This window comes from Topomyia yanbarensis, unplaced genomic scaffold, assembly GCF_030247195.1.
Source record: "Topomyia yanbarensis strain Yona2022 unplaced genomic scaffold, ASM3024719v1 HiC_scaffold_15, whole genome shotgun sequence".
NCBI lineage: Eukaryota > Metazoa > Arthropoda > Insecta > Diptera > Culicidae > Topomyia > Topomyia yanbarensis.
Window position 1 is genome coordinate 199,501 of NW_026683327.1, and position 15,166 is coordinate 214,666.

General features: G+C 41.0%; 1 protein-coding gene across 1 annotated transcript; it reads left to right on the forward strand.

Annotated features, from left to right (window-relative positions):
* LOC131694788 (pancreatic triacylglycerol lipase-like) lies at positions 1 to 1,442 on the forward strand. Its single transcript, XM_058983292.1, has 2 exons — positions 1 to 70; positions 125 to 1,442. Exons 1-2 carry the CDS (start codon positions 28 to 30, stop codon positions 1,087 to 1,089), a joined length of 1,008 nt encoding a protein of 335 aa, XP_058839275.1. The 5' UTR covers positions 1 to 27; the 3' UTR covers positions 1,090 to 1,442.
* The last annotated feature ends 13,724 nt before the right edge of the window (positions 1,443 to 15,166 follow it).

The following is a 15,166-nucleotide window of genomic DNA, read 5'->3' on the forward strand; positions in this document are numbered from 1 at the left end:
CTGCAGCTTTGACCAATCGAAAGTACGATGAAGTTCACGATACTAGTTCTATTTCTATTGGCTCTAGGGGGTAAGTACAGCTATTCTCCTAGATCGTTCTTTTTATAAGTCGCTACTATTACAGCCCGATCAACACCCGTGGAACCCCGGTACAGTCTTGTTTCTGACGCTAACGGAAACCTACATCTGGTCAATCCGAATCCCTACACTGTGATTGACGCCGAGTTGGAACCATTTTTCAACGCTGAAACCGATATCGTCTTCCGGCTTTTCACCCGATCCAATCCAAACGATGGACAGGTGCTGTTTTGGAATGACCGAGGATCTGTTCATAACTCAAACTTCAACCCAGCTCATCCAACGCGGTTCACCATTCACGGTTGGAATGGAGACGGCACATCTGATTTGAACAGTAACACTCGTGGCAACTACTTTGCAATCGGTGACTTCAACGCTATCAGTGTCGACTGGGGAGCAGGTGCGCAAACGATCAACTACATCAGTGCCAGAAATCGGGTGGACTCCGTTGGAGATATTGTGTCCCGCATGATCAATACACTGGTGACCGCTAGTGGAGCTTCCCGAAACAGCATCAGCATCATCGGTCACAGTTTGGGAGCTCATGCTGCTGGAAACGCTGGTAAATACCAAGGTGGCCAGATTCATACGATCGTTGGTTTGGACCCAGCCGGCCCATTGTTCTCGCTAGGCCAATCAGATATTTTGACTCCCAATGACGCTCAGTACGTGGAGGCAATATCCTCGAATGCAGGTACGCTGGGATTCGATCAACCTCTGGGCCAAGCTACCTTCTTTCCGAACGGAGGAAGTTCACAGCCTGGCTGCGGTATTGATTTAACCGGTAGTTGTGCACACTCGCGATCCCATGAAATGTTCGCCGAGTCGATTTCGTCACCGGTTGGTTTCCGATCGACCCGATGTGCATCTCACAGTGAAGTGGTGGGTGGTGGATGTACTTCCAGCGGACCGGATGCGATGATGGGTGGCGAGCCGTCGAACCATGGCCGAGGTGTTAATGGAGTTTACCGGTTAAATACTAACTCGAACGCTCCATTTGCCCAGGGATAACATCCCTTTTCAGTTGATTCTGGACATACTAAGTATGTTCTATTTATATTGGATAATAGTAGGTTGTATTCCTCAACGGTAATTAATATTGCATGAAAACTCAGTTTCGTGATCAAACGCATGTCAGCTCTGCTACATAGAATGCTCATATGGATTGCGTTTTTATTGACGCAGAGTCGTGCACTGAATTCTCCAATTCGAATGATGGAATATTACATTGATACAAGCATTCAAATGGGATATGCAGCTGCATCAGAGCTAACTGTTTAGTACTTAATGGTGTATATTTCCCTAAGGTCCTAATTTAACTTTAATCAACTCAGGTAGCAGTGTATATTTTGATTTGCTTCCCATTCTAAATAAGCATAAATACAATATTTTTGCTTGAAACTCGTGTCTTTAATTTAATATAGTTTGATTTTCATATCGCTCATGAGAAATTCTAACTATAATGACAAAATTATTTGACTTATATCCATTGCATGCCAATAAAAACCCTTAAAAAGAACATCTCATGAAAGCGTCAAATGAAAGGGGCTTTTTTGTGCTGTGGAAGTATCAGGAATACCACCAATGGCAATCAAATTTTCTTAAATTCTGCTTTTTGAATAAGTATTCAATTTCATAATTTAAAGTTTCATCCTGAAAGATTCTATAGATTCAAGAAGACGATTGATCCCTCATATTTTAAATGTTGAATTATACAAATGGGTACACAGGGGCGAACATAGCGTAGTAGATGAATTGAATGCTTTATACACAGTTCACCTGAGTTCGATTCCCAATCCCGCACATAGTGTTAGTGATTTTTCTATAAGAGATTTAAGTTTTAGTTTAAACTTCTTTAAGACTCAAGTTACTTTCTTTGAGCATGTGTTAGAATTGAAGGCTTGGTAGTATGCTTAGTAAAAATTGTGTACAGCTTTGCCGCCGATTTATCCTATAAAGCATCAATTAAACTCTAAAAGAAGAAAATCAGTCGATTTATGAGATTATCAGGATTCAAATCATGCAAAATAGTTGGTGTAAAAACAATTGACCGGGCGGGATGGTGTTTTTGAAAAAGTGGCTGTGGTTTACTCACTACGTAGTTGTGTTGTGTGCCCCGGGACAGTGTGGTGGTGTGACGAAAAATCACCGCCACTTTTTCAAAAGCACCATTTCACCCGGTCAAATGCTTTTCAACCAACTATTTTGCATGATTTGAATCCTGATAATCTCATAAATCGACTGATTTTCTTCTTTTAGAGTTTAATAAATGCTGGACTATGGATAAACCGGTGACAAAGTTGAACGCCTTTTTTCCAACGCATACTATCAAGCGTTCGATTCGCATTCGTTTTCGAGCTCTCCATCGAGACAGAGGTTGTTTTTTCTAGTCCGTAGTGCTGTGTGAGGCGATAAAGAATAGTTTTAATCCGCATTCAAGGTTATTTTGCCAGTTCGGTTCGGTCCTCAGTCTTTTGTTCGCGTGTGAGGATTAAACAATAGCCAGCTGTATAAGCTGGATCGGTTCGTCGTTGGACACCAGTTTAAAGCTAAGTGGTTTTTGTCTTTTGTAACACATTTATTGCTTTCTTCCGTCTGCGCGGGCGCTGACCCCGTGCGTTGACGTTTTCTATGGTTCCCTCTCCGGATGGTCAAATGGAAGTTGAATCGGGTTCAACTTCTAAGGCTCCCCCCCGGCCCAAATGCTATCCAGAACTCTCAACTGGTCCATTTGTGGTCTTCTTTCGGCCCAAGACTAAATCACTGAATCTTCTTCAGATTTCTAGAGACCTGACGGAACGGTTCTCGGCTGTGACCGAAATTTCAAAGGTCCGCTCGGACAAGATAAGGGTGTTGCTAGCCAACTCAAAGCAGGCAAACGATATTGCTTGCTGTGAGCACTTTACGCGGGATTATAACGTGTATATTCCGGCTGTAAGAGTACAATCCGAAGGCGTCGTAACCGATGAGAGTTTGACGTGCGAGGATCTGCTGAAGTACGGGGTTGGCCGATTCAGAGACCGCTTACTTCAGCCAGTTAAAATACTTGAGTGCAAACGTTTGCACTCAGTAGTAGTTGCGGGGGATGGTTCAAAAACGTACCCCCAATCAAACTCTTATCGGGTGACCTTCGCTGGTACCGCTTTGCCAAATTTCGTCCTTTTGCACAAGGTTCGTTTGCCTGTGCGTCTGTTTGTGCCGCGGGTCATGAATTGCACAAAGTGTAAACAACTGGGTCACACAGCCACCCATTGTAGCAACAAGGCCCGCTGTGGAAAATGCGGGGAGAATCATCTAGATGATTCGTGCAGTAAGCAAGCCGAAAAGTGTCCTTACTGTGCGGAGAGTCTGCATGATATCTCGGCATGTCCCGCGTACAAACTACGCGGGGATAAACTGAAACGTTCCCTTGCGGGACGATCCAAACATTCTTTCGCAGAAATGTTAAAGAATGCTACGCCACCATCCTCAGCAAACATCTATACTCACTTGCCTCCTGACGAGGGCGAGGCTGGTAACCCACAAGAGGGAACATCTACTAGGGTGCCTAGAATTTATAGGAAGAGGAGGAACACTTCCTCTCGTAAAGTTCCTTGTAAAGGCCAGAAGGTGTCCCTTGAGGGGGCTCCGAAAGTCACATCTATTGGAAGTGTTGCAACCAAACCGAAGCAATTAGCTCCTGGTCTCGGAGGATTAAGCTCAGAGAAGGAGTTCCCAGCACTTCCAGGAACATCAAAAATCCCAAGTGTTCCTTTGTTTCAGTTCGAGAGTAATCACAGCACTGGAATTATAAAATTCTCGGACATAGTGGACTAGATAATAAAAACTTTCAATATTACTGATCCTATTAAAAGTCTTATGTTAGCTTTTCTCCCTACAGTGAGAACATTTTTGAAGCAGTTGACTGCTAAATGGCCCCTCCTCTCAGCGATTGTATCCTTCGATGGCTAACTCATCGAACGAGGTCACGGATTTGATCACTGTTCTACAGTGGAATTGCAGAAGTATCATCCCGAAAATCGATTCCTTCAAAATTTTAATAAATAATTTGAGTTGCGATGCATTTGCATTATGTGAAACTTGGTTAACTTCCGACATAGAACTCAACTTCCACGACTTTAATATTATTCGCCTGGATCGAGACACCCCCTATGGAGGAGTGCTTTTGGGGATCAAAAAGTGCTATTCCTTCTACAGAATTAACCTTCCCTCGATAACAGGTATTGAAGTTGTCGCTTGTCAAGTAACAACCAAAGGCAAAGATCTTTGCATAGCTTCCATATATATTCCCCCCAACACCGCGGTTGGGCACCGACGGCTACAAGACATCTTAGAATCCCTGCCAGCACCGCGACTAGTTTTAGGAGACTTTAACTCTCACGGTACAGCATGGGGTTGCCTCTATGATGATAACCGGTCTTCCTTAATTCAGGATCTTTGCGATAACTTCAATTTGACAATTTTAAACACGGGTGAAATGACACGGATTCCTGCTCCTCCAGCGCGCCCGAGCGCCTTAGACTTGTCCCTTTGCTCAACATCGCTGCGGTTAAATTGCACGTGGAAGGTAATTCCTGATCCCCACGGCAGCGACCATCTGCCGATTGTGGTCTCAATCAATAACGGTTCAAGGCCATTGAAATCAATCAATATTTCGTATGACCTCACACGAAATATCGATTGGAAGAGCTATGCTGCCGCGATATCCGACAACATCGAATCTACCCAAGAACTTCCTCCGGAGGAAGAGTACAGCTTTTTGGCTGGCTTGATTCTCGACAGCGCGAATCAAGCTCAGACTAGGCCAGTACCCGGCGCGAACATACAAAAACGTTCTCCCAATCCCTGGTGGGATAAAGAGTGCTCAGACGTGTACGCAGAGAAGGCCGCCGCGTTTAAGACCTTCCGGAACGACGGGTTACCCGCTAGTTTTCGACAGTACGCGACGTTAGACAAGCGAATGAAGAGTTTGATGAAAGCCAAAAAACGCGGTTATTGGCGCCGGTTCGTCGACGGATTAACGAGAGAAACATCGATGAGCACTCTTTGGGGAACAGCCCGACGTATGCGAAATCGAAACAGTACTAATGAGAGCGTGGAATATTCAAACCGTTGGATATTCGATTTCGCCAAGAAGGTTTGTCCGGATTCCGCCCCGGCACAGAAGATTTACCGCGCCGCGTCTCCTCACGATAGCGCGAACGAAACACCTTTTTCGATGGTGGAGTTCTCACTTGCTCTCTTGTCGTGTAACAATAAAGCTCCGGGGCCAGACAGAATCAAATTCAACTTGTTGAAGAATCTGCCTGACTCTGCCAAGAGACGCTTGTTGAACTTATTTAATAAGTTTCTCGAGGCTAACATTGTCCCACTCGATTGGAGACAAGTGAAGGTCATCGCCATCCAAAAACCAGGAAAACCAGCCTCCGACCACAATTCGTACCGTCCGATCGCAATGCTATCCTGTATCCGGAAGTTGTTCGAGAAAATGATCCTATCCCGCCTCGACAATTGGGTCGAAGCAAATGGCTTACTGTCAGATACACAATTTGGCTTTCGCAAAGGCAAAGGGACGAACGATTGTCTTGCGTTGCTCTCAACTGAAATTCAAATGGCCTATGCTAGCAAAGAGCAGATGGCATCAGTGTTCCTAGATATTAAGGGGGCTTTTGATTCAGTTTCGATCAACATTCTTTCAGAGAAGCTGCACCAGCATGGTCTTTCAGCGACTTTAAACAACTTTTTACTAAACTTGTTGTCGGAAAAGCACATGCATTTTTCGCATGGTGACTTATCGACATCACGATTTAGCTACATGGGCCTTCCCCAGGGCTCATGTCTAAGCCCCCTTTTATACAATTTCTATGTCAACGACATTGATGAATGTCTTGACAATTCCTGCACGTTAAGGCAACTTGCAGACGATGGCGTGGTGTCTGTTACGGGACCCAAAGCTGTCGATCTACAAGGACCATTACAGAATACCCTAGACAATTTGTCTGCTTGGGCTATTAAGCTGGGTATCGAATTCTCCACGGAGAAAACTGAGCTAGTTGTATTTTCAAGGAAGCGTGAACCAGCACAACTACAGCTTCTATTAATGGGTCAAACTATCGCTCAGGTCTTCACAGTAAAATATCTAGGGGTCTGGTTCGACTCGAAAGGTACTTGGGGATGCCATATTCGGTATCTGAAACAGAAATGCCAACAAAGGATCAACTTTCTTCGTACAATAACCGGAACATGGTGGGGTGCCCACCCAGGAGACCTAATTAGGTTGTATCAAACAACGATACTGTCGGTAATGGAATACGGATGCTTCTGCTTTCGCTCCGCCGCGAACATACATTTCATCAAACTCGAAAGAATTCAGTATCGTTGTTTGCGTATCGCCTTAGGGTGCATGCAGTCGACCCATACGATGAGTCTCGAAGTGCTGTCGGGCGTTCTCCCGTTGAAAAATCGATTTTGGGAACTCTCATATCGATTGCTCATTCGATGCGATATCTTGAACCCGGTCGTGATTGAAAATTTCGAAAGGCTTGTTGAGCTCAATTCTCAGACCCGTTTCATGTCCCTGTACTTTGACTACATGGCGCAGAATATTAACCCTACAATCCCAACCGTGTGCATTTCATAAATACTTCTGAATCTACTGTTTTCTTCGACACATCCATGAAAGACGAGATTGGTGGAATTCCGGACCACATACGCCCACAAGTGGTTCCAAACATTTTTTATAATAAATTCCGAGAAGTCGACTGTTCTAAGATGTTTTATACTGACGGATCAAACCTCGAAGGATCCACTGGCTTCGGTATTTTCAATCAAAAGTTCACCGCCTCCTACAAACTCAGTGACCCTGCTTCAGTTTACGCCGCAGAACTAGCTGCCATTCAGTATACCCTTGGAGTCATTGAAACATTACCCGCAGACCATTACTTCATCGTTTCGGATAGCCTCAGTTCCATTGACGCTATTCGCTCGATGAAACAAGGCAAGTACTCCTCGTATTTTTTGGGGAAAATACGGGAGCTACTGAGTGCTTTATCTGACAACTCTTTCCAGATTACCTTGGTATGGGTCCCTTCTCATTGCTCCATTCCGGGCAATGAGAAGGCAGACTCCTTAGCTAAGGTGGGTGCCTTAGAAGGAGACGTTTACGAAAGACCAATTTGCTTCAGCGAATTTTTCAGTATTACTCATCAGAGAACCCTCGAAAGTTGGCAAACTTCGTGGAGCAGTGGAGAGCTGGGAAGGTGGCTACATTCGATAATCCCTAAGGTATCGACGAAACCTTGGTTCAAGGGGATGGATGTGGGTCGTGACTTCATTCGTGTGATGTCCCGACTCATGGCAAACCATTACACGCTGGATGCACATCTCCGGCGTATTGGGCTCGTGGATAGTGGTATCTGCGCTTGTGGCGACGGCTATCACGACATCGATCACATTGTCTGGGCGTGCACCGAGTACAGTTCCGCTAGGTCTCGGCTAATAGATACCCTGCGGGCCCGAGGAAGACCAACCAACGTCCCGGTTCGAGATGTGCTGGCAAGCCGCGATGTTCTCTATATGTCCCTTATATACACCTTTGTGAAAACCATCAATATACAAGTCTAACTGCCCCTTGTTATCTCCTTATCATTCTCAGAACGCTCTTCCACCTGTATCAAACCATCTGTATCGAATGAGCCAACAAACACGGGACCTACGGCACGAACATAACACGCTTAACTCGAAATGTAGCCGATCCACATCTGAGCCGTTCTACGAAATCGTCTGGAAAAACCCCTGCCATCTTGAGGAGGACCACCCGGCGTCCCAGTACATGATTCCCCTGATGAAGGCCACCCGAGTTTGTAATCCATCCGTTGATCTCACGATGCCTGAAACTGAAATAATTTTCTCTCCCTGCCATCTTTGTCTACCCTCCCTCCCCTGACTCTTATACCCAGAAGTAACACCCCTAACCCCCCCCCCCCCCCCCAATATCATCACGAAGCATTTAGCTCTTCTTGTTTCTTCTAGTTTTAACTATTATATTATATAATCTCGTTGAAATTGCCCAACTCTACTACCCACAAAAATAACTATAATTACGAATCTTTACAAAATTCAATCATGCCCTCTAGTTATGCCTAGTTTTAAGTTAGTCGTAAAAAATTGTCCCCCTTAATTAAACATTATTTGCTCCGATAATCTCACTGATAAAAATGTCAAACCATATTGCCACAAAAACTAAATGACCCCCCTAATCTTACGAAAACAATATTATCCCCTTGTGTAGATATATAAGATAGCTATAAAATCGCATTAGTTTCATTTTAAAAAAATCAATATGTAATCCCCTAGTTTTAAGCAATTTAAAATGTAAAACAAAACAAAATTGGCACCTTTAAGCTAACGCAACGTGCCTTATCAAATAAACGATTTGAATAAAAAAAATAAAAAAGCGTTCGATTCGTGTAGACGTTCACCGAAAGTTCTTTGAATCATAATTGGAACAAACAATGGTGTCCTGTACTGAAAAAAAACCATTATCTAAAACAGTCCCATCGTTAGAATGTTTATCACTTTTCATATTTTCTAATCTATAAGCAATCAAACAAAAATTCTGAAAACTGCTGATTCTTTATTAGACAGTATCAGCTTCAATTTCGTTTTATAGCCGGCGAGAGTTATTTTTGGTAACATTCTGTATCAGCAATTAAAAGGGGCGTGATATATCAGTTCTATGCATAAAAAATCGACAACTCACTGTTTTTTTTCCTCAGTCATATAATCAATGTCATTCCAGTCAGAGATAAGAAAAATGTCAACGCAATCGTGAATGACATTATTGCAATTAAAATGATATTGATTTTTCAGTATCCTTCTTAAAAATCTATGGAAACTGCAGAAAATTCTATGTTGGTAAACTACCTAACCCCGTTTTCAAAAATGGCATGACAAATTCATTTGAAATGCTTCGTGCATAAAATACTTGCCAATTGACGCATGTATTTAATCCGACCTTACAACTCGCGATGCTTGTGCTGTCACGGTTAATATGACTGTTGATAACATAAACAAGAAATACGTTCGGAATATTTGCCGCATAATGAACCACTACCTTGTGATGATTTCAAAAGGGTTGTATCATACTGTGGCAGAAATGTGTTTTCTCTTATAATCAGTAGTGATACAAATACCCAGCACATAATTTGGGGCAGCTCAGATATCATCTTGAGAGACACGGAATTAATGGAATACTTAAGGGGTATGAATCTGCATGCATATACTTAATGTAGGAAATCGCACAACATTTGCACGATTTGGCAGGGAAGAAGTGTTAGATGTAGCTCTTTGCTTTGACGGTATTACGCATGATTTGGCCAACTGATTCGTACGTGATGAGCTTAAACTGTCGTTATCTGATCATAAGTACATTTGTATCATTTAAACGTCTCGCTAGATATCGACACATATCGTAATCCCAAAGCTACAAACTGTGACCTCTACGAAGAGGGTTTGGCTGCATAGGGGTTATCCGACGCACAGTGGCGTAACTATATCAAATCCATGGCCAAAATTATTTCACATGTTTTTAAGCTTTTTTATACGATAAAAAGTGATGAAAGATGGATTTTCATAATTTTAGACAATTTATGACCAAAATATGAAAATATTAAACCTCCTTGCAGTGTGATGCAAAGCCGAAAATAAACGAATTCCACGATCATTATTATTTTTCAATGTAAACGTGTTTTTAGAGTAATCTATCAGTTTGAGGAAACCTCGCATTGAGATTTAGTCTGTTTTTACTGTTTTCATAAATTTGAAACATTTTGTTTCAAGTTCATATGTTTATTTTGCTTTTCTGGTTTTCTTATAGTAGGAAGAAATATTCTAGTTTTGGAAAATTCGGTAATATAAATCCATCCAAGTGATTATCGTTTTCAATCTGTATTATTCACGTTAACACTTGCAATCCGGAGACAAGGAACTGGAATGAGAAGATTGCATAATTTGTTTGATGCTTCGCTTACGTTTCCAAGGCAACTTGTGTAAGTTACGTTTCATATAGCAAGGTTAGTGGAAGTTATATTTCACACTCCTTTATATGGCTATCGTAGTCATAATAGCTCAATTTGGTTAATGGACGCAATCTAACAAAAAATAATATGGGGGACTCAATCAAGTCATTCTTGTCATATAAGCTTGAGCTTGAGCTTGTGCGACCACCCCTGGCCGCTACTCCGTTATCGATCTGGACTAGCTGAAGTTGCACAGGGAATAAGTAGATAATTATGCTTGGGAGTAGCGAAACATCTTTCAATGTGCAACTCCTGCAGAGGGGGAACAACTTGACAGCTCCTATACAAATCGTTGAAACCACTTTATTTGGGTCTGTGGGTCTAAAATGGCGGATCAATTTTTATTCAAGAACAATTTCTAAAAAAGCGTAAACTTGTTCACAGTGAAAATTTTCTTGTTCATTTTTTTTTACTTTCGATAATTCATTTTTGAAGACTTTTTGGGCGTTTGGTGTTGTTGCATTTTTATTCCGCTGCATTATTTTTAAATGATTCATGATTTTTTGGAATCATCAGCATACAAACAAGCGGCGCTTATACTAGTTGGTGAGCACCTTTATTTAGTCTTAAGATATTAGGTAGTAATATTTGTATTGCAATGTAAAAAACACACACAATGATACTGGACTATTTTGCTCCCTCTCCGATAAAAAATGAACTGTCATCACTTCTGATTTTTGTGGAATCCTTTGCACCGTACATGTCGCAGCACCTATCAGTTAGATGCTATACTGTCAGAAATAAACAGTCGAAGTCAATCCTGCCTTTGTTAAATGCGAAGTGAAAAATGATAATCACAAAACTACATGTATTTAAAGATTAACGACAAATTTTCAAGAATTGTCATATGCGAAAGATATTTCAAGGGCAATGGGAGAGGAAAAAGTTCACACTAGAAGCGCACTCAAATCAAATCATGCATTTTATATTTTACATTCGGCACAATTTGTAATCCTTAACTTGTTTGTATTTATCTTAAATTATTACGATGTTTTGAAATGATCATCTTGATTATCTCTTCCGAATGTAAATAAAGAAAACAAGTTCGTAAAAGACGGCACGAAATTATTTTCTCGCATAGAAATTTACAGTATCGCAATTAGTGGACGGCGTTCTATGGTGGCGACATCATTCGAAACACGGTGGTTTCAAGCAACTTAGGCTAAACGTCAAGTTGCGGGAGGGTTAAACTCCTGGTAATCCTAAATTGTTTATTGATCAATACCGGCGCCGGCCAGGCCCTAACGTAGATCGCGGGAGGAAAGTGAAGGAATGGTTAGTCCGATACTTGCTTTTGCTAGAGGCCGTATATACTACTACGCACTCTACAAGTATCACGGGAGGAGTATATTTGTTAGTAAGTATAGAAGTTGGATTCTATTTCTTCTTTACCGACGCCAGAGAGGTGACTTCACTTCTGGACTAGATATCGATCCATCAACTCATGGACCGGGGACCAACGGCTTTACTTCCCTTCCGATGGAAGACGTGACCACAGATTTTTTCACCTCAGAAAAGTTTCAATGACCTTGGCTGGAATTTAACCCAGGCCAACTGGAATGAGTGGCAGTCACGCTTACCACTCAACCACCGGCGCCGTCTCAAATCATTCTTTTCATATAAGATCTTTTAAATAGCCCCAATACTGATTATTTAATTGGATTCTCTTAAATTTGAGTAAAAAACACGACATTTTCAAACAGCTGTAAAAAAACGAATGGGATTAATTGGGAATGTTTTCTTCGTGGAACAGTGAGAGGATACTCCAAATAATCTTCTCCTTTTAACAGATTTACCCGACAAGGTACTTTTTTTTACTAACAAATATGTGGAAAATTGAAAAAAGTTAGCACTTTTATAAAACCTACCCAAAAATGACAGAGATAAGCTGAAATTGACCCCAATTGATTGTAGTTGTTGAAGTTTGCTATGAAAAGCACGATTTTGATTTATTTATTGACTTTGGGTTATCATTTTTTGAGCAATCAGAAAAATTGAGGTATAATGGCTTGCAAGCTAAAAAATGTGTAAAAAATCACTGATTTCAACTTATTGCATACAAAAATTATCAAACGAAAATGCTTTTCTTTTTAAGCAAAACGTTAGAGTATGTTTCGAAAAACAATTTAAGCTGAAAATATGGACAAATAAACAAAAACAATATTTTTTTATTTTAGCCAGGATTTGAAGTTGGTTACGCCTCTGTGCGACATTTGCATCTGTAAGTGACTTGAATGGGGCCGTGAATAAAACAAACTCACTCATAGTAGCAGCATAGCAAAAAGGCTTGTCCGCTTCGAGTTATGCGTGCTTGTAGAGGAACCCTTGATGGAATACTGAACTTGTTCGACTCGAAAAGCTATGTTGAAGAGCTTCGAATCGCTGATGCAAGAACGGGTCGCAGGTATTTAAATTGGCTCGCAAAGCATACAGAACTGCCCTTCGATTCTCCGAGCGAAATGGTTGGAAAAGCCTCTACACAAATATCTTAAATCTCAACGAGGCTTGTAGATTAAATAAGTTATTTTCGAAATCGAAGGACTTTCAAGACAGTTCGATTAGAATTGCTAATGGTGAATACTCGTCTGACGAAGATTTAGTTCTCACTGTCTTTTCGACACACAGCTTCCGGGTTATGTGGAGCCATCAAACACTGAAGTGTGCTCTTGTAAGGTAGTTCTGATTCATTTGCTTGGCAGTTGCTCGTAGAGTTGTGACAACCAAATCAATCAAATGGACGATTGAAGGTTTCAATAATAAAATCATAAAATAAACAATTTCCAATCTGCTAACAGTATATATTAACACATTCTGTTTATTATTGTTAAAAATATAAATATTCATACATCTTGTTAAGAAAAATATAGTGGTTTTTGAAAATTTTCAACGGCTTTTCAGCTTGCCCCTCGTAGCAGGGTAAGCTGAATTAACATGAACGACGAAAAATAAACATAAGTGCGAAAATCGTTGAGATGTTTGAAACTACCGCTTATGGTTTTCAAAAGGTGCGTTTAAGGAAGCTTTTTGCTGGAAAAAATAATCTCGGCGATTGCTCTTTTCTGATGAAGGTTCTGACTTCCGTTCAAACTTACCCCGCATTTTATCTTGCCCCGGTGTACCTTAATTCTCCGGGAAAAGAAAGAACCATTGCAGTTCTACTTCAAAAAACACTTCAAGCCTATTTTTTTTAAAAAAGTCTTTCTTGTAGTCTTACAACAGGATACATTCCATTATCGTGTCAGAAAATAACTGTAACCCATAGGTGGTCGCGTTACTTATGAGGAGGCAAATAATTTTAGACCGATCAGTCTGAGCTCTTTCCTTCTCAAATCAGTTGAACATTTAATCGATCACTGCATTCGGGATGTTAGCTTGGGCGAGCACCCGCTGCGACGCAACATGCATATCAGTAAGGGAAGTCCAATATCACCCTGATGTACAATATAGTCCACAATATTGAAAAAGGTTTTTCGCAAAAGCAATTAACCCTTAAATGCGCAATGTGGTTTTTAAACAATATCCTGAAAATCGTCTAAAAAAAATCGCATTAACATGCTACAGCTGTGAGACAATTTACCCAAAATTCTAAAATAAATTATTTGCGCCTCTAAGGGTTAAGCTTAGGAGGTTTTTTTTATATTGAAGGTACATTTGACAATGCGTCTTTCGAATCCATTTTTGGAAGCATTACGAGGCCATGGAGTACCTTTACATATGACGAACTGGATACACGCAATGCTTAGCAACCGACATATGTGGTCAGCGTTAAGACAAGTAGAAATAAGGAAACTGAGTGTCTGCGGATGACCTCAAGGTGATGTGCTGTCATCGCTTCTATGGAAACACACTTTTTGATTTGATGCAACAAGCCGTAACTGTTGTTGAGCAATGCTGTCTTCATGTTGGACTATCAGTTAATCCAAATAAAAAAGTAATAGAGGTTTTTACTCAACGAAGGATTACAACCGGAGCTCATCCGCTGCAGTCTTTTGACTCTGAAAATCTTATAGCAGATCAAGTATGTTAAGGTAATTGTTGATTTGAAACTTGGACAGCTCATAGCGATTTCAGAATCAAAGATGCCTTCGGCCAATGTAGACAGGCTTTTGGCTAATCTTGGGAACTCAAACCCAAGTACATTCAGTGGATCTACACATCAACTGTTAAACCAATACACAATGTTTCAAAACGTCGATTTCGTGCTCAAAATTAATAGCGTCTCAGCGGTTAAATTTTGAAGTATAGTTTGTTCAGAGAAGTTGTTGCCCTTATGATTGCGCATCCACAGGAGTATATCGTTCAGTGATTAATTAACCTATAATTAACCAAAATAATTTTCTGAACTAATTAAGATAGAGACTTTATAGACTCGGACATTACTTCGTTAAAAGTTGAATAACTTCATTTAACAAAGCCGGATTCACTAGCAGTCTTCGACAAAATTGGAGATAATTAAGTTATCTTTCTCATTTTCACTTACAGTGATAATACGACACATACAGTGCCACCTAGCGGCAAAAATGCGAGTTAGTGGGTTTTCTCCATGTAAATTGTCTAAAAATCCCATACAAACTTCAGGCACGTTGGTCCGGTAGCTAGACTTGTCCGATTTGCTTCAAATTTGGAGTAAGTACTCCTGGTGGGACTAGGAATCGAATCAGGGGTGAGCCGGTCGAGTTTTTAAAAATTCATTATTTTTCTGGGCAGTCTAATATACATGCTCCCAGTAACCATACACTCACATGTAGTTTTCCTTTTAAAACTTTCAATGTGAGAATTCCTCCTCGCGAGAAATGGTTCTCTGGCTCGATGGAGCGACGACTTGAATACATTGTTTGTTATATGATGGTCTTTTGCTGGACGGCCATGCCGGTGCTGGTGTCTATTGTCGAGAAATGAGATTAGACCAATCTTATTCGCTTGGTAGATACTGTACCGTATTTCTAGCAAAAGTCTTCACGATTCTTTGCGGCGTACAATCAGCACTTCAACAGGAAAATTTCGGTTAA